The 25,051-nt window shown below is 41.8% G+C and overlaps 2 protein-coding genes across 9 annotated transcripts; both read right to left on the bottom strand.

Moving 5' to 3' along the window:
* Positions 1–318: 318 nt before the first annotated feature.
* Positions 319–8,487, bottom strand: msrb3 (methionine sulfoxide reductase B3). 8 transcript variants are annotated; one of them, XM_051077766.1, is made up of 8 exons: positions 6,565–6,684; positions 5,814–5,880; positions 5,221–5,369; positions 2,561–2,669; positions 2,157–2,234; positions 1,801–1,829; positions 1,534–1,631; positions 319–1,278 (listed from the first exon to the last, which is right to left on the bottom strand). In XM_051077766.1, exons 3-8 carry the CDS (start codon positions 5,294–5,296, stop codon positions 1,099–1,101), a joined length of 570 nt encoding a protein of 189 aa, XP_050933723.1. In that variant the 5' UTR covers positions 5,297–5,369; positions 5,814–5,880; positions 6,565–6,684; the 3' UTR covers positions 319–1,098. The 8 variants fall into 8 exon arrangements, with proteins under 8 accessions (XP_050933723.1, XP_018552601.1, XP_050933722.1 ...); XM_018697085.2 differs by lacking the exons at positions 5,221–5,369; positions 5,814–5,880 and adding an exon at positions 8,301–8,487 and having other exon boundaries at positions 6,565–6,712; XM_051077765.1 differs by lacking the exons at positions 5,221–5,369; positions 5,814–5,880 and adding an exon at positions 8,301–8,487 and having other exon boundaries at positions 6,565–6,702.
* A 1,159-nt stretch (positions 8,488–9,646) lies between these two features.
* Positions 9,647–24,814, bottom strand: lemd3 (LEM domain containing 3). Its single transcript, XM_018697081.2, has 13 exons — positions 22,734–24,814; positions 21,232–21,272; positions 19,101–19,173; positions 18,350–18,423; positions 16,606–16,685; positions 16,011–16,156; positions 14,640–14,741; positions 13,602–13,704; positions 13,281–13,459; positions 12,453–12,534; positions 12,265–12,370; positions 12,099–12,177; positions 9,647–11,717 (listed from the first exon to the last, which is right to left on the bottom strand). The coding sequence occupies exons 1-13, from the start codon at positions 24,073–24,075 to the stop codon at positions 11,539–11,541; spliced, it is 2,586 nt and encodes an 861-aa protein (XP_018552597.1). The 5' UTR covers positions 24,076–24,814; the 3' UTR covers positions 9,647–11,538.
* Between the last annotated feature and the right edge of the window lie 237 nt (positions 24,815–25,051).

Genomic DNA, 25,051 nt, shown 5'->3' with positions numbered 1-25,051 from the left:
TTTTTTGGTGCTTTTCCTGTCCTGCCAGAAGATGCATGATGCAGAAATGAAAATAAAACAAATCTGAAAACATGCAGAGTAGCTCATCTTAGAGTTTTATATCAGCAAGAGTGTATGCATTAATGGGTTTTTTTTTTAACATAAGCAGATGACCCTACGTCTACCTACCTAAACTCTTTGAGTAATTTAAATTTAAAGCTTAACACATATTTTATGTATAAAAAGCTTTATAAATCTGTACTTTGAAGTGGCTAACATTAGCTGCTTAAGGTTGTATATATATACAGCTTTCAAAGATAGAACAAGAAAGTCTCAGAGTGTTTCTAATTAACTATTTTATTCATCCATTAACTGTTTTAATGCAAACCGTGAACAACAAAGGACTAAAGAAGGAATAAATACAGGAAGTGACCTAAAGACCACACAGTACATTATTTGTCCACAATCTGTCATAGCTCAGTTATTGTCTGTGTCAGTGCTGACATGACACTTGCATAGGTGGCATTGTACCAAGTAGTGGAGAAAATTTGGGTATTTGTTGGGAAATGCTGTTTTCCTGCAAGAACAAATCACCTCAAGCACTATATCTTGAATTTTACCGTATGTAAACAGAGAGTTGTCCCTTCAACCTCACCTGGTCCCAGATCTCTACAAATGCAATGTTATCGTGACCAATATTCATGAAAGAGAATAACACCCAGGTGACAAATTCTGAAAGTTAAGGCAGTCAGTTTATGCAGTGTGTCTTGCAGCTTTTTTTTTTTTTTTTTGAAACATGCACTTCCCCGTGTAACCGCTTACAGTACATTCAGAAAGTATTCAGATCCATTCATTTTTACACATTTTGTTATGTTGCAGCCGTTTGCTTAAATAAAAAAAAAAAAATCTGGACTGCAACATTACAAAATCTGAAAAAAGTCCATCAGTGTTTGGTCTGTGTCTGAGGCCTGAGCACCTTCCTTCCTTTCTCATATAATCACTTCTGTCTTTATTTTGTACATCAAACACAGAACTCCTATCTATTTTATATATGTGAACTTTCTGACTCTCCCTACACAGCCACAGCCATCAGTCCTGTGTGGTTCCTGAGTCTCTCTCTCAGAGCTCTGTCTTCCCATCAGTCACTGAACCGCTGGCAGCTCCACCCTCAGCTGTGGAGCTGGAGGCAGAGGGGGCCGTGTCTTTGGGCTGGAAAGCCAATGAGCCTGAGTTAATGCAGTAGCGTTTCCCTGTGGGTCTTGGTCCATCATCAAACAGGTGTCCCAGATGAGCTCCACACTGAAACACAATAGGAAAGATATGCAACTTTTGTACTACTCTGGCTTTTCAGTGACAAATCGTTCTTTGGAAAATATGCTGTTACATCTTGGTGAACAAGAATGGTGACATGTTGAAGGCACTGAATGTAGAACTTTTATTTCAACAATAACAATCAATGAAACATAAAGCTTATGAGCAATATGAGCTGTGACATCGCTCGTCACCCAGGTTTGTGCTTGTGTTCTGCTAATGTTTTTAATGTTTTTATTGTACCTGGCTGCATGTAGTCTCAACTCTATGCATCCCATAGGAGAAATCATCTGTCAGAGTTACGGACTCCTCCTTCAGAAGGTCGAAGAAGGACGGCCAACCTGAACACAGGATGGTATCATGATTAGGAACGTGTCAGGTAAGGTAAATTCAGTGATTATAGGTGAAAAACTAGCAAAGATTATAGACCAAGCTAGTAAAGATGGAAGAGCAGAGAAAAGAGCTGCAGGTGAGAAACTAGACAATAGGGAATACAGTCATTCAACTTACCTGATCCTGAGTCAAATTTAGTGTTTGAGCTATAAAAGGAAACAAAATGACAGTTAAATAATAAATAAATAAATAAACCATGTTATCTAAAAATACTGCCTCATCTTATTCCTTTATATTCTAGTGGGAGTATTATGACCCCAACATCTGGCAAAAAATGTAAATTTGTAAATTAAAGATCAGGTCATGTAGCAAGATTTACTTCTTATTATTATGTCTTATTATAGCTGCCGATTCTGTGGATGTTTAACATGTGCCTACAGGCAATATATCATCATGTCAGGCCTGCACATACACTAATACACCGACAGTAGAGTTGGGAATTTGTTCACATTAAGAAACAGTGCAGCTCTTACCTGAACAGCGGGGCCCCGCAAACAACACAAGTGTAGGTCCCCTCATCTTTATGATCTGTGAACTCACCAGTGAAAGCACTGCGAAAAAAGGCTCTATCAGTAAGACTGAATGGCTCAATATCATGTACAGGAATGTTGCCAACAAGTGTCTGACACAAAATATATATTTACAGCAGCAAGATAAAGTATGTGACTCTTTCTCTATTTATGTATAAATTTATCCTAACTTATGGTCAGATCATCACATTACAGTTATGGACACATTTTAACAACTAATACAAACATCATTGTATTGTTCTTGTCCATACTGAAACATCATTTAAACATTTACAGTGGCAGTGTACATGGCAGAAAATATAACTACAGGAAAAGTTCCAGCAGGTGGTAACAGTGGGTCATCTTACCTCTCAGTTCCTCTTTCTTGTGTAATGTGGTACTGCTTAGGTGTAAGACGTTTCCTCAACTCGTCCTGAGAGAAGCTCACTGGCCATGTCTTTTTAGTCCTACGTGCTCCTGATGGGAGGGAGGCACAGAGGACAAAAAATAGTAACTATACAGGTCACCAGGGAGAAAAAGGAGCTGCATGTCACCATTACATGTTATGTCCTGCTATTCCTCTACAGACAAAGTGTCAAATCTCTTTCTGTCTGGCATCATTGTAAGACATAAAATATAAATAAAAGCAGGGGGTCAAAACATCATTTTTCCTCTTCTCAGATATGGGTGAATAATCACTGCTTCATCATGCAGGCACTTGTTGTGCAAGGGTAACTGACTGAAGAAATGCCTTGTCATTTTAAATCTTGTTTTCATTCAAAAACAAAAGACAAAAATAATTCAGCATTAATTGAGCAATAAGTGTAATTATTATTTTAACAAAACCAAAACCACAAACCAAAGCCAAGCAGTGAATCTATAGATTATTCTGTTAGCATTCGAAATTTCAGCAGTGTGACAGCAACATGTGAGTAGAGCTGAAAACTCAACAGATGCTGAGATATAGACCATTTTAAAGGTACAATGTGGATATGTTTGAACACTAATGGCACTACTGTCTGTGTCTAAGACCAGCAGGTCAGGAGAGTGCAGGTGATGTGATACACGTTTCAGCCAACTGAAGAGTGCAATTGTGACTCCATTGCTGAGAGCGAATAGTGTACACACATACAGCTGTGTGTGTGTGTGTGTGTGTGTGTGTGTATACATATATATATATATATATATATATATAGCACCACGTACACACACAGGCACACACAGTCTATACATATATATGTGTGTATATATATATATATATAGAGAGAGAGAGAGAGAGAGAGAGACAGACAGAGATAAGTATACAAATAGCGTGAATTATATTCACTGTTTTCACATTTTGTTATGTTGCAGCCTTAATAAAATGGAACCAAAAAATAGTTTTCCCTCATTAGTCTGAACTAATGACAAAAACAGACTTGCATATTTATTAAAATTGAAAAACTGAAATCACACAGACAATATTCAGTCCCTTTGCAAAGGCACATGGTCAGGTGCCTCCTATTTCTCTTGATTGGCTTTCAGATATTTCTACACCTTGATTGGAGTCCACCTGCGGGAAATTAGGCTGATTGGACATGACTTAGAAAAGCACACACCTCACAGCTGACAATGCATATCAGAGCAAAAAAAAACAAGCCATGAGGTCAAAGGGACTGCCTGCAGAGCTCAGAGACAGGATTGTGTTGAGGCAAAGATCTAAGGAAGGCTACAAAGACATTCCTGCTGAATTGAAGGTCACCACAGTGGCTTCCATCATTGTTAAATGGAAGAAGTTTGGAACAACAAACACCTTCTAGAGCTGGCCACCCAGCCAAACTGAGCAATTGGGAGAGAAGGGCCCTGGTAAGAGAGGTGACTAAGAACAAGATGGTCACTCTGGCTGAACCTAAGAGATCCTGTGTGGAGATGGGAGAAACTTCCGGAAAGACAACCATTACTACAACACTGTAATAGGCTGTATGGCAGAGTAGCCAGATGGAAGCCTTTCCTCAGTGAAAGACATAAGAAAATCTGTTTGGAGTTTGCAAAAAGCACATAAAGGTCTGATGAAACCAAGACTGAAGATTTTGGCTTTAAATCTGAGTGTCATGAATGGAAACCAGGCACTGCTCATTATTTATCTAATACCAATGTAATGGTAAAGTATGGTGGTGGCAGCATGATGCTGTGGGGGTGTTTTTCGGTGCAGGGACAGGGAAACTGCTCAGGGCTGAATGGAGCAAGGTACAAAGATATCCTTTATTAAAACCCGGTCTAGTGTGCTGGACCAGTGTGTGGAACTCAGACTGGACCAGAGGTTCGCCTTCCAACAGGACACTGAACCTAAGCACACAGCCAAGACAATGCAGGAGTGGCTAGAGACAACTCTGTGAATGTCCTTGAGTGGTTCAGCCAGAGCTCTGACTTGAACCCAATCAAAGATTTCTGGAGAGACCTGGAAGTCCCTCGATGGTCTCCATTCAACCTGACATAGCCTGGGATGATCTGCAGAGAAGAAAACTTTCTGTTGTCACATCACATCCAAGAAGACTAAAGACTGTAGTTGCTGCCAAAGTGGCTTCAACTAAGTACTGAGTAAAAGAGAGGGAAACGTGAATTTAAACAATGTTAGCATAAGGCTGAAACATAAAATGTGAAACTAGTGAGGAGGTCTGACTACTTTCTGAATGCACTAAGATCGTCACTACAATATAAAGGGACAAAATTAGACTTTAAAATTGGGTCATATCTCACCAAGCATTCAGTGCTATAAATGCAGTACCTGGAAGTTTTTTATACTTGCTACTTAAAGGGAGTGAGGTCCTATAACCAGCCCTGTTCAGATTTGATCCAGTTTGGTAGCTCTGAAGCATTGCTCAGTGCAAAAGTGCTCGCTGTTCCAAATCAAATGTAAGAAAATAACTGAAAGCAGCTCACATCATTCTGAACACACACAGACTGGACAGTAAAGACATGCTGACACACCAGCCAAGTGTTAAGGCAGAGAGGCAGAGCACAGCAGGCACACAGCACCCAGTCAGTGGACCTGAGGGAAGACTGCAGGATCTCAGAGTTACAGGCTGACTCTTGGTTACTAGATGCAGCAGATTGAAGCCCGACATGGCTGCTGGACAAAGGTACTCCTCCCACCACTAGAAACAAACACCCCTCAGCAGGGATACACCAAGGACTGGGCTGGATGAAGAGGGGCAGACAGAGGGAGAAATGACACATGACAACACAGGTATGTATGGTGAACAGCATTAGAGACAAGATATGGAATCAAAGTGCTGGTCATAGTAATGTGGAGCATAGGCAAACACCTAGAAAAACAAAACACATTAATATCTTGTCCTGCATGGATGACTAATTTCTTCACTGCAATCCATCAGCTGGTGAAGTCAATATTACATTTTAAATCATGCTGATTTCTCAAAAAGTTACATTTGTCTCCATGACCAAAAAGCAAACATACAGAACCAACCATTGCATACCATCACAGATTTCTGAATGTTGAAGACAAAGTCTGTGCCCCAAAGTCCAGTTTAGACCAAAATACATCAAACTGTGCAAATAAGATGCTCAGAAAATGTCATGTCATTTTGGCTTTAAATATTTGAGGTCTGTAAAGATACTTACTTTAGATATTAAATGCAGCTTTTGTTCAGTGGGATGAATGCACACTTGTGTCCCAAAAATGTCCTCTCTTCAACCAATATTCCAAATCCAGCAGCAGAAAGCCAGACGTGTGTAACATATGCAACAACATGACCCAGCATCAGGGATTACTTAGCAGTACTTTTTGCAAATTAGAGGGCTCATTGACACGTCTTGGTATACACACAGCTACACTAAAACATTGCAGTGACTCAAGATTTTGTGCCCCTGATGCTAATTTTGCAACAGGCCACAAACAGACCCAGTCCACTACTCCTCCTTCACAAAACCCTACAGGTGGAACCACGCATTCATGCATAGTGTTCTCCAGGAAGCTGTCAAGAACAGACTTGTACAATTGACTGCCAGATAGTGAAACTTGTACAGATGTATAGATTTTAAGCTTGTATATCCCTCTTTGGACAAGGACACATGTGCCATGAAGCTAGTAGTGTATGGTGAAATGGAATAGAGAGGACAGTGTCACATTAAAAGTTACTGAGCTCTTCAGTTCGACTCATTCTACTACAGATGTTTGTCATTATAACTTGCATGGCTGTATTCTTTACTTTATGCATCTAATAACTCTGATTAGAAGGGGTGTCCACATACCTTTGGTCACATAGTGCCAGTAGTGCCATAGTGCCACATATGTTCCTTTAATTAACACCACAGTCTATATTGTCCTGTCACAGCTGGACACGTTTACACTAAAGCTAACTGGTTACTCTACCTATGAGACCAGCACGCAGTGCAGGGTGGCGGACTGAGCTGCTGACAGCAAGCTGCAGGGCCACAAAGAGCCCACGTCTGAGGAGGACATCCATGAGACACACAGTCATACTGAAGAGAGGGAGAGAAAGAGAGAGAGCTGCCCGTTTCTGTAAATAAATATTTAATTACGTCATTAAACATTATCTCAGCTCAGTAATGGTTGGACTATTTTTAAGCAGACACCAAAGAAAATACTCACATAATAGTAACTCATAGTCGAAGCCAGAAAGCTTTAATCTCTACTGAAGTGGCCTTATATGGCAGTGTTTCCAGCAGTACGAGTTGGGAGCCAGGCCCCTTCATTTTTTGCATTTCATTTCAAATGGATACAATTGCATTTTTACCCATCAGTACTTTAGAGATTTCAGTCAGATTTTTAATCAAGTCATCAGATTTGGCTCTGTACAGCTGCATGATCAGTACACATTTTTGCAAACTTCTGTTGACTTGTTTCTTGTTCCTCTTACAGTGAAGACCCACTGAGTTAGAGCTCTGTCATTTTCTATGGGACCTAAGAAATCGCTTTGCAACGCATTGTGGGATTCCAACGACCAAAGACAAGGAGTCAAACGTGACAAAGCTGGTCCAGCAGAGGACCAGGGCTTTGCAGAAAAACTCAACCAAAAAAAGCAATGCAGTAGTGAGCCAGTAAGTTTACGGTTTATCTGCTGTGGTTTTTGCTTTCTCCATTCAGTGCTCTCTCTGTCTTTGGCTCCGTGCATACCTGACAATGTAAAACGCTCTGCCATAGCTTCCTGTCATGCTGTCACAGCACTTTAGTATTGTATCACTACAATTACAGCAAACTCTTTTGTTTATGAGTGAAAGAATTCCTGACATTTTTAGCTCATGTGAGATGTCACGTTCTAAACTGTATGCAGCATAGGTAAAGCAAAGACTTGAGAGGTTTGTCCCTCTGAGAGGAATTATTACACTGTGTGCATTCTGGCAAGACATATAATTCACAGACCAGCTGATTAACACAAAGCTCTCAATTCAGTGGTGAACTAAAGCTGCTGTGACAGCCACTACCACTAGATGTCAGTTAGGTGTAGAAGTTTGGAATGCCTTCTCCTGAGCTTCACCAAACTCCTTCTCCCTTCCTTGTGGCTTCACCATCATGCTATGTTTTCCAAGTGAATTTAGCGAAAAGAACTCAAAGTATCTGCTTTCTGACGCCATAGAAGAATAAGAATTACACGGTGTGGTTCAGAAAACTATGAAATACTATAATTATAACCTAAATCACCAGTGTGCCACATAGAAACACAGGGTGTGTTGTTGACATTCTATATTAGGCATTTTATCAATGGTTTAGTCTTGTCAGCTGATGATACTTAACGTTTTTAAACGTTGTTAACGATGTTCAAGTAATAGTACATTGTAAAACATTGCCTTATGTGGCGTTGTAGCACACCGCCGCCATATCTAGAATGTGCGTACCGAGACAAGAGTCTAACAATAACAATAACTTTATTTCAATGTTCTGTCTCCATTTCTGTCAGGTTGACAGTCTTCTCTGAGTTACATGCTATTATAACAGGTTAATTTAACCTCGTGAATTGTTGTATTCCTCACCCTACAGAAAACTTCGAGAACAGGTCCCGTCGCCGCTAAAATTTGCCCCGTGTCATCGCTCATGCTAACTCAACAACCTTGTCCTTCATAACCGAAATAGAAGCGACACTGACTTACCAGCGAAAAACAGCAGCGACGGGAATGCGACGTCGACAGTAAAGTGTTGTGTAGTTTGAGGTGTATGGTCGGTGCTTCAGCTTGACCTGGAGCTGACACACAAGACGCTGACACAGTCCGTTAACCAGCAGGCTGTCTGCGTACGGCTAGAATAACAGGCGACCTGCACCTCTCCAATTATAGCCAGGACCCCGCTCAGTTTCCGTTTTGCTCATAGATAGCAGCCTCGCCACATAATGCAAACGGACTTCAAAACACATAATAATAATAATAATAATAATAATAATAATAATAATAATAATAATAATAATAATGAAAAAGTGATTGTCTATTCTATTCTACGCCCCCCCTGCTTTCTTGTATTGTAAGCCTTAACCTCATCTCTGCCCTTTTGGAATAAATTGAAGAGGTCATGGGTATGGAGTGGTCAAAAGTGGTCAACATAAATTGTGAAATAATCATAAATGCAGACAATGTAACCAATGATGTAACTATTATGTAATGTAACTAAAAATTGTGAAGAAAAAAAGAATCTTTAAAAAAAAAAAAAAACGCAGCTCAAATGTAATTTCAAACAGATTGGGGAAAAGCCATTTTGAAAAAGAAAAAAAAAAAAAGCAGGATTAGACAACATTTCAGGGTAATGAGCTGAGTTTTAAAAATGTATTGGCTTATTTAACAGTTTAATAGTTAATATTTATTTGTTAATGTCTTATTTGTTTATCAGAATACAACAAAAAGACCTAAGTGAGCCATTGAATGGTGACGTTTTATTGGGTTAGAAAACTAGACAGGGATGGACAGTTTTTAACTGAGGTGGGTATTTAAAACTCAATTATTTCAATTTAAAAACTAAAACAGCCTCTACATAGATGGATATGGCTGTTTTTAACATGTTTCTCTCCCATGTGTGCAAATGACAGAAAAGCACAACAAACGAAATGTAAAAACTCCTAATAAATCTTTAATTTGAGCTGTTTGTACAATTGACAAATTACATTAAAACATCTATCTTTTTAAATGTCTAGTTTTTTTTACACCTCCCCCCTCTGGCTAGCAGGTTAGGGATATTGGTAAATCCAAACATACAATGCAATGGAAATAAAGCTGCATATAATGGTACATACTACAGTTATATCAATGTACAGTGTTTACATAAAATACATCAGAAAAGAATTCATCCATGAGGATGTATTTATAGGTGAAGCACAAGCCCGGAGAAGTGCCGTCACATCAAACCAACGTTTACATTCAGCCTCATTACAGTCAGTGTGAGGTGAGATGCTGCAGGTGCACCATTCTGCTGGAGTACAAAAATAGATTACAGTGATACACTAACAACTGGCTTCTTAAAGTGTTCACTTTATTTTGTTGTTTTACACATCCTGACAATTGTTTGGAAGTGGATGTAAGATTGATTTTTGATGAAATAAAGTTATGACACATATGTAACAGGTATAGTGACATTAAAATAGTACATCACCATGGCTGTTTAAAAAAAAGAAGAAATAAATAGAGAAGCATTTGGTTTAATATCAAAGGAAACTGCTACAAAATACCAAATCTTAAGATGTAAAATTCTAACAAAACTACGTCTATGGCAGGCCTTGCTCATCCTTTGAACTGTTTAAATCCAGTACAATGTCCAGTAATGCAGTGCCAGTCTTAAAAAAAGCACAAATTTAAGGCACTGTTGGGTTGTCTGCTGTCCATTGCAGCAGATTTTGAACATTTGAAATGTGCATCATTTGTACAATTTCACACTGCAAATACAGAATCAAACTTTCAATTCACTGCATTAAAAAAAATTGAACTTCTAGCATCTCCTGGATTTTTAGCATTTTTCTGAGTACGTGGATGCTGTAAAAACACACAAGCAATCAGGAATCCCTAAGTTCAGTAAAGTCTCCTTACAAGGGTCGGGGACATTTAGAATTGAGCGATACAAATTGTCAACATTCTCACAGTACTCCTTACAACGAAAAGAGTGGTAGCATCATTACAAGAGGCTGATATGATCAAAGAACAGTAGTGATAGAATCAGGTTACGTCATGACAGTAAACATCTGTCTCGCCAAAGGAAGATGGGCACAGACTGTAAACTGAACATCAAACATCCTGACTTCATGTGTCCTCTGGTCTATTGGTCATGTACACAAAAAGATGACAATACACATCACTTGTTCAGAACAGGTGTGGAAATCAAACTGAATGACGGGTTGCATCGACAGTAAAAAAAAAAAAAAAGAAGAACCAACTTGAAAGAGGTAAATAATAAATATAACAGCTGATAATAATAACTTGGGGATATATTGGATTATATCTGGAGTAGAAAGTTTCAGGTGACTGTTAAAAGGTACACTCCCTGATTTTGTTATATCGCTCTTAAAGTTGAGAGTTTGGGAGCACGGTTGGATGCTATAACAAAATCGTGGACAAAGGGAAAGAAAAGCCCATACACGGAATACCTGGAGCAAACAACAAGCACAGCGGCTGAATCGACACTCGCACTGTTGCTCGGTTCTACCTCCTGAACTGTTCTCTGTGTGTGTGTGTGTGTCTGTGCTATTTCAGTGTTTGCCTCTGGATACCGATGCTGTGGTAAGTGAGCAGCAAGAAAAATGTGAGCTTATGGTTTGCTTTTAATACAGAATATGTTATAAAGCTTGTGCCACCATTCACATGTATTTACAGGACACCCTCTGAAAATCTGTTCACGCCTCCCTCACTTGACTAAATAATAATAATAATCAGAATAATAATAACAAGGAGTACATCGAACATCTTCAGGAATTCAACATCCACACTGTGTTGTATTGAAAGCTTACATAGAGGCATACTCTGAGACATGCAGCCATTTTCATACAGTGCCCGTATGAATTCCATCATGGGATCAGTTAGTTACACTGTGGAAGAGAAGGAGGGAGGTTTGGAGTATCTGCACATATCTTAAATATTCCAGAAGAGCTTTGCTTCCTTGTTAAATCCATGACATTTCTAATACAAAGATTATAGAAAACAAACACTGCAACGCTGAACAGCTCATCTTTCAAAGATCCTGTGTTGAAAAAAAACAAACAAATGAACAAATGGAAAAAAACAAAACAAAAATAAAGCTCTCCCATGGCACAGACTGAAGTCTTCCCCATTATAAAGCAGCGAAGGAGCAGCAGCAGACTGGTGCTGTGATGCTGGGAGGGCACAGAGGAGGATGCTAAATCTAATGCTAATGGTCATCTCATGAGAAGCCTGAAGAGTTGGCTGAGCCGTGGCGCTGCAGGTAGGGCATAGTGTCCATGGTGCTTGTGGTGTTCAGGTGGAGGCTGGAGGCCTTCAGGGGCGTGCTGCAGCCCTGTGCCTGTGGGAAGCGCTGGTGGTATCGGTCCAAACGCAGATACTTTACTGTCACCAGCTTACCTGTCGAACCGAAAGCAGGAGACTGTCACTGACCAATCACAACAATGCTCTTTAACATCCAACATCTGGAACTGTGAATAAGTGCTATTTTGTGAGTTGTGTATATTATTATTTTTTGCAGCACACAGTGTGATCACATTACATAGCTTTCCTCCATACATTAAGCTTCAACTTATATCATTAATTCAGATTTTTTTTGGAGGAAAAGAGAATGCTGGGATACAGTTATTGAAATGCTGCAGGCATTGTAATGATGAGCCTGTGAAACCCACTCGCTGCTTGCTTCTGTTGAGCGCAAAGACGTTAGAATCCACAAACTGCCACTTTGTGACTACTGATGTGCTGTAAATGTGCATGTTATGAAGTGTGATATGAATTTACCATCAAACCAGGAGCCATGAAGTGCCTTGAAGGCTTTCCCTGAGTGCTCTGCGGAGAGACACTTCACATAGACGCAGCCCTGCGGAGAGAGCGGGAGGCACAGTGTAAAGGACAGCGTAAAGGTTTGATAAGAAAGTGCGCTCATCACTCACAGGACAGAGCGTACCTCTCTCGAGTTCTTGTCGACGGCAATGTGGACAATGCCGTCGTTGTCACTGCACTTCTCCAGGATAGCCTCGTGGATGGCTAGATCCCAGTTCTCCCCAACTTCCCTGAAAACACAGATACAAAGAAGTTAAAAGAGCTAAGCGTAGGGGGAACTCCCAGCACTAAGTAGTAGAGGTAAGTACTCACATGACTGGGTCAAACATGTTTCTGATCTTCAGACATGGAGTCAGGCTGTTGGGAGGTGAATTCCTCCTGTCCAGAGGGAAAGCTGAAGAGGAGAGACAACATTTCAATAAGCCAATCATGTCAGGACACACAGCTGGCTCAATACAGTCCGGTGAACATGTTAATCAAGGCCTGGAAACCATCAAGTACAGAGGACCGGAGCCAGGCTGACCTGCTTCTATCAAGACTCTACAAACATGTTCACTCTGTCATGGATGGAGGCAATGGAAGTGGTGAATGCTGGGTAACATACTAGCCTGTTTATGAGCCCATGATCACATTTCACACCAGTCCTGACATCCAACAACATAAACAGAAAAATAAACACAATAAAAATAGCAAATGAGGGGAAAGAGCCGGACATGAGATGGAACACAGACTTCTTGTCGGCTTCTTGGTCTGCGGGAATCCTGATCCAATCATTTCCCCTTCCCCCTCCTCCCACAACACACTGATAATCAGATAAACACTGTTATTTCTAAAGGCCAGAAGAACGAAAACAGGTGAAAAACAGCACATGCTGTGAAGTAGCGATGTAAAGCCACTGTAGTTTAAACTAACAAACATCAAGTTCAGCTTTTCCTGTTCTCTTCCCATGTGCTTGCTGTGGATTGGTCCACAGAGCATGCTGGGGCTTGTTTACTAGACATTTACTGCCAGGAAACCTGGAGGGGCAGTGATGGTGTGCTGTCAGCTCTGAAAATGTTTACCCAGGACACCCTGAAGGAGTCATCGTTACAGCTGCAGTGTAATGCTCTCTCGAGCAAGAAAGCATTTAGCGTGAATTACCTTTTCCCTGCCAGACTTTAGAGGGCATCAAGGAGGTCTTGTCACAACTGAGAGAAGGCTGGATCCACCTCCAGACAAGGAAGTCTGCTCCACCAATCCTCTGAGTCTCTGTACGAATCCTGGACTCGTTGGCTGAGAGGAAGCTCACAGCCCGGTCCCAAACCTTCTTCATCTTCTTCCTGTAAAACATCACAACTCCTGACACATCTTCCTCACCTGACAGACTGTTCAGATTTCCTTTCTGTTACGAGATGAACGGAGAAAATCTCAAAAAAATATTAGCTTGTGAAGTTTCCTGTCTGGATTCAGATTGGTACTGACCGGTCCTGTGGCTGAACCAACGAGTCTCTGACGTGGGGGATGGGCAGATAGGGCTGCAGGTCCTGGTTCTCTTGGCAGGCCTCACTGTGGCTCCTCAACACGTCTGCAGAGCACAAGGTTGTTACAAAAAGTTTGAAAAAATTGGGTTAAAGCTTGAAGATAAAGCACAGCTCCTTCACTTTATGCACACTTTCTTGTGCTGTAAAGTCCATTCTAAATGGATAAAATGGCTTTTTGCTTTTCTGAATAAGAAATCAACTGAAATATTTAATTTCAAAAGTATTCAACGCCCTAATTCAGTAGTTCATGGAAGCCCTTTGATAGCACTTATAGCTTAGAGTTGTCTTGGGTAAGTCTGTAGATTGGATGTAATGTGTGTCCTGCTATCTTCAGGTCTCTGCACAGATGTTCTATGGGGTTTAAGTCCAGGCTTTAGCTGGGCCACTCAAGGACAGTCCGAGACTTGCCCTGAAGCCAATCCAGCACTGTCTTGGCCGTATGCTTCAGGTTACTGTAGTGTTACAAGGTGAACTGTCTCAGATTGTGTGTATTCCTTCCCTTCCCCTGCCACTGAACAGCAGCCCATAGCTGGATGCTTAATTTTTTGTCTCATCAGACCAGAGCAGCTTTTTCCTCATTCCCCCAGAGTCCTTTAAATGCCGTTAGGCTGTCATGTATGCCTTTTACTCAGTGGTTTCCATTGAGCCATACAACCATAAAGGCCTGATTGATGGAGAGCTGCTGAGATGGCCATTCAGTCGGGACGATCTCCCTTCTCTACAGAGGACATGTGAAGCTCTGTTAGAATGGCACTGGATGTCAGCTCCTACCAGTCCTTCTGCACAGAGGACAGTAGATCTAGAAGCTCCTGATTAGAAACTGTTCACATCACTGGGCGACTGTGCTCCTGGGAATGCTCAAAGCTTTAGAGATGGTTTAATAGCCTTGCCCTGACCTATGCATCTACACTAAATTTCACTGTGGTCTATGGAGTGTTCCTTGGACTGTGTAAAGTGTTCAAAGAATGCTGTTCCTTACCGATGATCCTCTCCACCATGTCATACATCTGCCTGGTCTCCTCCTCCTCTCTCCTCCAGCGATACTTCACGTAGCAGAACACACTCCCCACACAGCCTACCACTGCACACAGAGACACACACACACACACACAGGATTAGCTACTTGGGGCATCTGGTGGCTAAATGGCTAAGGTGCATAGTCCATAGGCCAGGTGCACCATCCTGTCTGCTGCTGCAGCTGATTTCCCCGCGAGTACAATCGACTTAGCTACCCTGATGGGGATACGAGTGAATGGATTTATCATGCTGTAGTAACAGCTATGTGAAGCTTGGTCACTGTTTTGGTCGATTTGTTACTTCATTTCTGGCATATAGTACTTTATTTTATTCTTGTACTACAGTGCACTCAGATTTTCTTACTTTTAGCATAAGATCGCAAAACAACAACAACTTCCTGGTCTATACGTGCCTACTTGTCACTTTGATCATGAAGGTGACAACACTCTATATATAGGTTACAATATAGCCTAGGATAGTATATCTTTAAAAATAGTATTTTAGATCCAAGATGAAACTAACAAAAGGGCAGGACTAAGAGAGAAAGGCACAGTCACAAATCAGCACCATGGACAGTGCCATGAATTTATCAATAAGGGCCATAGATTCTAACTTGCACAAAACTCTGTCAGATGAAGGATTAATGAGTTGAGACAGTTTGGTGCAATTTAGTCAGTTTGCTGATAAGGGGGCTGGTATCCCCCCTCAAATCACCCAAAGGCTTTATATGAATACAGATAACCGATATGAAAAAACATTCACACTTTGGAAAGTGCAGGTTATTAAAAGAGAAAGCAGAGGCTACATGTGTACTATGTAGTTATATCAGAAACCCACTGTAGACTATAATTATATTATGTCAATGAGTTAAGTGAACATTAGGTGAAGGGCAGTAATCCTCCCGTGCTCGCTCTCGCTCTCTCTAATGATGCTAATAATGAACTTAACACTGATACTTGAAGCAGGTGCAGTGCACTTGGTGCTTCAGGGAGAGAGGCTATCTTGTCTGCATGCAATAGCATGTCGAGTGCTCAAAGTGGCGTAATGCGATTTAGTTTTTGTCTTTCTATGACCACTTCAGGCTGAATAGAATCCTACTGACTATACTGGTTCATTGACTTTTCATCTAGTACCACCAGCAGCAGTTTTCACCAATAAAAATCCCGCTGCTCATACCTGCCTGGTTCTGCGCACTCCAGCATAAGAGCGTATATGTTTTGGGATTAAGAAGTCTATTTCTTATCTTTTCTTCAGCTCTTTATCTTTACTCCCATCTTTATTTTCTTCAGTGTCGGGCCTGCTGCTGTTTGTTATGTGCTGTGGTTCATCTCACCGACTGTGATGAGGAAGACTCTGCTGATGACGATGAGGAAGGCTCGGCGGAAGCGGCACGTGAAGGGCATCATTGGATGTGTGGACTCCAGCCACAAGATCTCAGACGGATCAGTCACTGGCTCATCGGCAACCTGCCCAATCAGCCTGCACGCACGCACGCACGCACACACACACACAGAGTAAGTAAAGATGTCACATGCACACACAGTGAGGGGTTCTGTGAAGCTTGTGATCAGTATACATTAGGGGTGTGACGATACACTCAGCTCACGAGACGAGATGATACTTGATACTGGGTTCAGGAGAATGAGATGAGACAAGATTTTAACTTTAAATTTTTCAGAAAACTTCAATGACAAAAAATTTATTTTTGGGCAAAATTTCTTACCGACATGCATCACACCAAGTCAGCCCTGCACAGTGCCACATATTAATTCTACATACTACATACATACATACCACATACTAATTCATGCTAGTTGTAGCTAGATACTGTCTAACACGACAGCCTCCACCTCCAGGAGAATTATCGTCATGTTTTAATATATTCTATTCGCCACACCTCTAGTATAAATATGTATATGGTGTATTACCTTATTCCAACATCCTTGTCTGCCCGGATGACCCACTCCAGGCAAATAAAAATGAAGTCTTCAAACGTCTGATTCTGGGCCTAAACAAAAGACATATGGTACTGATGAGATGAACAGCACATAGCAAATGTCAGTAAACGTGGCGAGCGGTGCCATTTACCGCACACCTGTACACCAAACATCAGTTACAGAAACACACATGCGAACAGATGCTGATTCACTCTAGACAGGGGGTAAGATAAAAGGTCCATCCAGTCTGGTTGAAAATGTTCCTCCCTGAACAAGAGATGTGTTTAAAGATATTTTTGGTCACAGCTGTCAGTCTTTCTTATATGATGTGATCTGCATCTTCAGTTTGAATTTTTGTCTTTTGTGTACCTCTGTCCAGCACAAAAAAAACAAACAAACAAATAAACACTCTCAGTTCCTGTGAATAAAACAAGATGTTTGCTACAGTAACTGAACAAAGAGAGACATGACATCCAACAGCATCAGCATAACAAATGCCACCAATCACCCCCTTTATCCACACTTCACATCACTGCTGCCTGGCTGTAGTTACAGGACCTCAATACAGAGAACAACTTTGTCCGCCTTTGCGACAACCCGGTTGACGTTGTGTCGATTCAGACTCATCTGTGTGAGCGCATATAAATGTAGAGTGGGCAGCGGCGTGAATGTTACCGAGCAAGTGCCGATTTCACTTATTGTGTACATAAGTGTGTTGCTGTGTGGATATCTGTATGTTGCGTGTTTCACACCTTGTGTCTTGGAACTGATCTTAAAAGTCTCTGAAACTCTACTGGAGGGATGGAACACCACTCCTCCAGAAGATATTCCCTCACTGGGTGTTTTCACAGTGGTAGAGGAGAGCACTGTCTAACATGTCTGACCAAAATCTCCCACAGACTAACTGGGTTGAGATGTGGGGGCGAAGGCCACACTCATAAATCCATTTCAGTGATGGATGGCACGATCATCTGGGAGACCACTGCTATCAGATAGTAATGTTTCATCATAGAATAAAGGTGTGCATTCAGACTAACTAAACTGGAACTAAAATGTAATGAATTGCAATTCTAACTTAACACAGTAGAAAATATTAGGCTACAGATCAACACCAACTCCCCCTGTTTATTTCAATTCCACCTAATGTTCCAGCTCCAACCACCAACCACTCTGTCAGCTCTCACCCAAATCATAACTCAACTAGGCAGTATTCCCACATCTCAGTTGGTCCCACCATCCTCTCCATTATAAATAACTCTGTAGTCTCTGCACTAGTTCCCACCTCATCTAAACACGCCATAGTCCAGCCCCTTCTAAACAAACCTGGTTTGGAACCCAATCTTCCCAGTAATTACAGAGCCATTTCAAAATGATCTTTTATGCAACTTTTTTGAAAAACTGATCTCCGCACAGATCCTTGCCCACTTGAACAAAAAAGCCTATTTGAAATTTTAGTCTGAACTTCCACAGCCATCGTAATGAAGGTCACAAACTGACTAGAAAAAGGCTGAAAGTACACTCTGTTGTATTTTTGCACAGTGACCCTTCTGCAAAAATTCACAGACTTCACTGAAATAACGTAACAAGTTCCCAGGCTGTCTTATCTGATCTGCAATGAATGATCCAAGAATTTAAAGGCCATTGTGAGCCACAAACATTGCTATGTAATGTCAAATCTCTGCTTGTTCGCACAACACCGTAGTAATGCCGACAGGCCGTGTTAACGTGGACGTACCACTAAATATGCAGAGGCCTTTTCCATGGACAAACTCCTGTTGGGATACTTCTGGTCTCCACAGTCATGCTGGCCTGTAATCACAACAGAAAACAATCAGTGATTTTAAAAAAAACACAATGTGTCTTCACATCTTGTTTGTCTACAGGTTAGTGCTAGTGTAAAACACAAAGGGACCAACCCAGTTTTCTAATCACAGTAGATTCTAAACATGAGCACATTATTAGAAATACCATACTAACACTGGGTGTGGCCTCCCATTGCTCTCAGAACACCCACAATTCTTGTTCTGTGGCATAGATTCCACAAGATGTTGGAAACTTTCCTCTGACGTTCTGGTCAATGATGACATGACTGAATCACTATTAATTCTACAAATCTCCCATTCTACCTCATCCCAAAGGTGTTCTACTGGATTCAGATCTGGTGACTGGGTTACACTCTCATGTCCATGAAATTAGTTATCATGCAGCAATATGCAAGCTACAAACAGGTTTGTGAGAACAATCCCTGAAAGTTTAAAGCATGTAGCATGATTAGCTCAAAAGTAATGACCACTGCAATTTTATTTAGCAACACTCACTCGTCGAGGCCATAAACCCCTTTCTAAAGCCTCTATATCTCAGAAACTTAAGAAGATACCAGCTATAAATTTTGCACTCTAGTTGTTTGGTGCAATGACATTATTTATATAAAGTACGAAGCGAATCCAAGATGGCAATAGAGTGCAGTGCAGAGTGTTTATACCTACCGGCGATGTGGGCCAGGTGGTCGTGTAGCTTGGACAGCAGGTCTAAGATCAGCTCCCGCTCTGGCTTTCCCTTCTGACAAAAAATACTTAGTGGACAAACCAACAGAGCAGCATTCATTTGTTTTTTTATTTGTAGACATTTCTGAGGGCACTTTGATAGCTGATTGAAAAGGTCAAACAAAATATTATAATCCGATAGTGATGTCTACATTGAGGTTTAGGGCCCAGACACAGGTCCAAGTCCTTTAATTACTGGGTATCTGCAGAGTCCTGATCCAATATATCTTATTAATCTGACTGGTTAAATATGCATCTAACACATAGAAATAACAGCTGTGGCTGCTGTATAGGACGCACCTCATCAAAATACAACTCCTGAAATTAACTTAGGGCTGCACGATTAATCGTATTAAAATCAGGGACACCAGCTTCAGCAAAACAAACAATGCAAATGACAATGCGCAGGATTCAGAGCAGCAGAAACACAAATAAACCCAGAGAGAGTGACAGCAGCTAATGACGCTGTGAGGCCAGAGGTTGTGTTCAGACAAATAAAAATAGTGAGAATGGTAAGAACAAAGAACAAAGATTAGCTAGTTCATTCTACCATATCCTCCTGCTCTCTCTCGGCTCAACCAGGTATTTTGCAACTTTATAATACTCCAGCAGCGGCAAAAACTTTCCTGGGTTGACCCATTGCAATAAAATGTATATACCGGAACACTGCAGACACAAATTTAGCGTCGTGGTCAGAGCTCAGTTTATCTCTCTGACGCTGTCAGCTGGTTTTCACTCGTAATAACTCTGGTAGTTTCTGCTTTAGCTGTGTCCGTTCTCGCGACCGTCACGCAGCTCTCGGGAGGTAGAACTCACTGCCCCCAGTTGTCATCAAGTGTCTACCTCCACAGTTAGTTTGGTCATTTCAAGATCAGGCTGTAAAGCTTACAGCCTGTCGCTCTGCTGCTCCTGCAGCGCTCACAGTGTGAGCTGTGAGGCAGCTAAGAAAAAGTGTAACAACTTGTCGACTGACATTCTGTGAGTTGAAGGCACAAGGAAGTTACAGACATGATCACCTAACACTTAGCCAAAGATATGGCCTGTTCACTATCAGGCACCATTATATTTTCTGTTCAGCTCCCTCATGAAAAAAATGTGAAAGAGAATCGTGATCTCAATTTAAGCAAAAAAAAATTGTGAGATTCTCTTTTTTCCCCAGAATCGTGAAGCCCTACCTTCAGTCAACTTGCATGTGTACAATGATGTTATACAATAGCGCTTCCATCACAAGCAATCTTTGGCTGAGAACAGACACAGGCTGCAGAAAAGAATTTAACCAGACAATACAGAGAATCAGTGTTACTCAACAGCAGCTGATATTATCTGTTGCTGGTACCAAAATCTTTTGTACACTGCTCTTTGCTGATGATGACTAACATTAGATCTTCCCAAATCCAGACACATCAGTGTCTGAGCTCAGTCACTCACTGGTGTACCCAAATCATTTTCCACATTTGCACACTCTTGATTTTCACTTGCATATGCAGCAGAATGCTGCACTCTACAGGCCGGCTGTCATATAGGAGCACAGCACTGCAGCACTAGCAGACTGAGGTGGAAAAAAGACAACAGGGTACAATAAAGAAAGGATCAGCTCTATTTTAGCAGATAGTAATCTATTACAATATGCTCAGTTTGGCTCAGGACATCTCTACAATCAGGATCTGACAAGATCAGACAATTTGAGATTTTGTTTCCTCTTAGAACCTAGTGTGAGTTATCACCAGTATTCAGTATCAGTTTTTGTAAACTGGTTTTACAGTTTGGGTCTTTGATGTACCTTCCTTGATATAAATGGGGTGGTCTGAACATCCAAAACACCTTCTTCTTGGGAATCACTAGCTTTAAAGCCAGTGTGCACATCACAACAAATAGGTAGTGCTACGTCTGGGACAGTTCACATTATGGCCAGGAAAGCATGACAGTAAGCTATGTTCACTGCTCACATTGTTTATGCTTCCAACCTAATTTACACATTGCATTTCATGTGATTTAGATACTGAACAAAACTTTGCTACACAACTTTCTTGTACACAGAATTAGAAGAGGGGGTCAGAGAAGAATATCTACTTACATAATAGTCGTCAAACTTGCTGCCCAAAGGGTGGTTCTTGCCTGCAACAAAAGAGAAAGTGGTACAGTCAGAGAACAGAAACAACAGCATGCTCATTAAAACTAAACTGTAAACCTAACACATAAAACATACAAAAGCAGCACACTGGGTTAGGAAAAACATGGTCTTTTACAATAAGACGGCATCTTTGGAGAGTTGCAATGTGAGTGTAGTTCAGACATCACTTAACATGTGAGTCAGTGTCTGTACATGAAGCTAAACCCTTGAAATATGACCACATCGGCTAGGTACTTTGAGCCTAAATTAATTTGTAACAGAATTATACACGATATTCAATAAAAGTTGCCACCTGGCTGGTTATAGATTTGAGAGCCATGGTACTTCAACTTAAAAGTCATTTCACAACATTTTAAAGTGAACAAACGCAAATATGGTGAGACACTGCTCACGAGCATACACAGGGATGGTGTTTGATGGCACGTTAACGGATCTGAATCCAGTTCCAAACCCTGGAATCATGTGAAACCATTGGCAGGAATATGCAAGCACATGCAGGTGCATCCTTGTGTGTATGCGCAACATTTTTTTGGTATAAATGAAATGATCAGATCAGCCTATGTGAAGGTTTTTAACTTTTATTTTAATGAAATTGAGCATTTTTGTTTGGTAATATTATTATTCCTTTTACTTCATTCTTTCATTCACACTGGTCTGCATTGTGGGCAAAGTCTGAGCAAAGTCTGCACATCGGGCAGTGTGTCTGTTTGAGAGTCCTTGTGTACTTGATGAACTGCAAATTTAGGCAACTCTTGGCACTCATTCACTTCCTGGGAATGCATCCTTTAAGTACGTGCAGGGAAGTCTGGAAATTTGTATTTCTTCATCCCATACATTAAGGAGGAAGAGTGAAAATCATACCAACACTTCTTAAAGAGGGATGGATTAAGTTCCTGTCTAGCTGGCAAATGTAGTGACTGTACCTGCAGGAGGGACAGACTGCTAACAGGACTGATCTGTGCTCCTGGTTCGCATTTGTTGGCAAGATACTGTATGGCCTGCTTCAGCTGAAGTAGCAGCAGCTCATAGCTGTATGGGGTAGTCTGTTTTTATATACATAATGAGCATAATAGCAGGCTTTAAAGTAACAATTTGATATTTTTTGCTAGATTGCATTCTTTTTACATTTGTGAAAAAGACAAAAAAAGAAATGCTGTGAATGTCTTCACGCTTGGAAAAAAAAAAAAAAAACAGTTGTGGGTAATACTCCACAGCAGGTGTGATCAGCAGCTCTGTTTACAGGAGGTACATCACATCTTTCAATTCTGTTCAAACAATCACCTCAGAGGGGAAGACAAACTGCCTGAAAAAACACAAATACAAACCCCATGCCCACGCCACATGGGGATAAAGATTCAACCTGAAACACTGGCTACAAATTACCAGTGGACATCTTTTACACTCTATGGGAAAAGCTTTGATACCACAACTTATGGGACACTTACAGACTACACTCGGCTCCGAGGATCCAGAGCCCATCATCCTAAGGTACATGAGGCCTAGCAGCAGAAAGAAGAGGCAGGCTGCTGTGAGCAGGAACATGGACAGGTAGTGAGCGCTGAAGCTACCAGAGGAGGCCACCTCTTCCCTTTTGAATTGCTGGAGCAGCTCGTCCTCTGGGACAGACAGCTTTTGCTTCAGCGCTGCCTGGCTGTACGAGTGGTTGGGAGCAGTGTGATTGGAGTGGTTGCCCCTGTAAGGCTGGGACAGGCTGCTGTAGTTGGAGAAGCGCGGTCTCAGCCCGATGCTGAACCTATTAGAGCTGCTGCTTCTGGAGGATCCGTCCTCGCTGTCGACGTGGTTGTTTTTGCCGGCCTCTCTTCCATGGTTCTCGGCGAGGGACACGTAGATGGACTTCCTGGGAAAGTTGTGGCTCCGCAAGCCTCCCGATGAGTCCGAGTCCCTTCTCTTTACCTTTTCTTCCTCCCCATCCTCCCTCCGGCTCCCCACCATGTTTAGACTCCCAGGCGGATTAACCTCTCTGGCTGCCCCTCCCGTCTGAGATCCTCGGCCAACTCCGAGGGAAGGGAACGCCGCTTTCGGGCTCCGTCGAGGCTCCAACCTATCCCGCTGTCTGTCTCCGGCGCCAAGGCCCCCAACCTCCTCCTCGTCTGAGTCTGAGTAATCCCCGGCTAACTTGCTAGTAATCAAGTGAGACGCCCCACAACCATTTAACGAGCGCGAGTTCTTTTCAGTTCCCCCCTCATAATCGTCCTCGTCTCCCGATTCGTCGTAATCCCTCCCTTCCGCCTCAGGGCTGGATCTGGCACGAACTCCCCAGCCCAGCGAGACACCTCTCTGTCCGTCCGGACCCAGGGAAGAACTGCTGCTATTCAGCGCACTCCCAGCGCCATACTGACTCTTGCTAGCCGCAGTCGGTGTTGTAACGGGCCTTATCTTCGGTTGTTGTGGAAACCCGGGGCTTCGGTCCGCCCTGCCGCTGTGATTGAGGCCCTTTCTTTTCAGTGGAGTTTCAGCGTCAGACTCGTCGGAGCTGAAGCCGAGGACGGAGGACTTCCGGCCCGGTCTCCTGTTAGAGCTCAGGTGCGTGACGTCATGGCTGGCTGGCCTGGATCCCGCCGTGTTGCCGCCGCCAGTGGTGCTGTTGATGGCCCCGCTGCTACGGGTTTTACCCGATCTGGATCCCCGCTGCTGTTGCTCTTCGCGAAGCTTCTTCAATTTCTTCAAATACACCGGGCGGGTGTTTTCGGTAACCGGGCCTGGAGTGAAACCAAAGCGCTTTAATTCGGAGAAAAGCTCCTCATCTGTTAACTGCATGGACGCCATCTTAGACACAACTCTCGGAGAAGGTTGTGTGACGGAAATGACGTAGGGGTGAAGTGGCAGTGGACCAACTGGGATGCGTTCAAAATCAACAATAAGCTGTTTTTAAACCATTCTGCACAAATTTCTTACATCTAAAACCATATTTCATATAAAGAATATTAGAAGGTCTTAACCAGTATTCGTAGTGTAATTCTACAGCTGGCGACCCTGGGCAGCAAGGCTTGAAAAAATGTGGAATAAACAGTAAAAGCCATCTGCGCATACAAATCTGATACTATCAACCTATTAAGAGAGATACATTGCAAATTTTGTACATCCAACTAATTCCTGGATGTCAAACTTTGTGGAAGTCATCAACAAAACTGAAGAACACAATGACACTTACTTTATGAAGAAAAACTTGTGATTATTTTTCTAATCATGTATTACTCTGCTGCTGCAACGCTGCAGATAAATACCTGCAGACATTTCTTTCCAGATGTGTTGCTCTGTGTTGGCCCTTCACAGCAGAGTCCTACATGCACTTGCATCATCTGGGAAAATGCATGTTGGGCTGTGGAGCAGTTTAACCATCCTGGTGTTTTGAACAGAACTGAATGTGCCCTGATCATATGATAATGCTGCTGAATGAGACTGGTGACAACACTGACATGATGTATGTCAAGCGCAGTGAACATGCTATGAACTTGAACTATGAACACCATGCAGTGCAGCTAACTGTCAAATAATCTTGGTTCTCAAGCATTAAAATGGCTATTTTGCAAAGCAGTGCATTCAACTGACAAGTTTTATTAATATTAAAAGGAAGGTACATCAATAATCAACTGTAGTGAGTCAAAAAGGTAAAGGTATAAAGTTACATCTGATGGAAAGCCCAGAGATGTAACTTGCAACTGTCAAAGTGCAAACAGTCAACGAAAATGGATCTAAATTAAATAATATTAATGAATATTAAATTAATAAAACTGCTGATATT

Source organism: Lates calcarifer, linkage group LG18 (assembly GCF_001640805.2).
Source record: "Lates calcarifer isolate ASB-BC8 linkage group LG18, TLL_Latcal_v3, whole genome shotgun sequence".
Classification (NCBI taxonomy): Eukaryota; Metazoa; Chordata; class Actinopteri; family Centropomidae; genus Lates; species Lates calcarifer.
Note: the sequence above shows the minus strand (reverse complement) of the source record. Positions and strands in the feature narration are given on the sequence as shown.

Excerpts from the sequence above, each read along its gene's own strand:
- lemd3 (XM_018697081.2), bottom strand. The coding sequence starts at position 24,075 with ATGGCGTCCATGCAGTTAACAGATGAGGAGCTTTTCTCCGAATTAAAG. Across the intron at positions 21,273-22,733 it reads CTCGGAGCCGAGTGTAGTCT|GCAAGAACCACCCTTTGGGC; the intron begins GTAAGTGTCCCA and ends CTTTTGTTGCAG. Across the intron at positions 16,157-16,605 it reads GACAAGGATGTTGGAATAAG|GCTGATTGGGCAGGTTGCCG; the intron begins GTAATACACCAT and ends GCGTGCGTGCAG.
- msrb3 (XM_018697083.2), bottom strand. Across the intron at positions 2,670-6,564 it reads ACTGCGTGCTGGTCTCATAG|GAGCACGTAGGACTAAAAAG; the intron begins GTAGAGTAACCA and ends CCCTCCCATCAG. Across the intron at positions 1,632-1,800 it reads TAAATTTGACTCAGGATCAG|GTTGGCCGTCCTTCTTCGAC; the intron begins GTAAGTTGAATG and ends TCCTGTGTTCAG.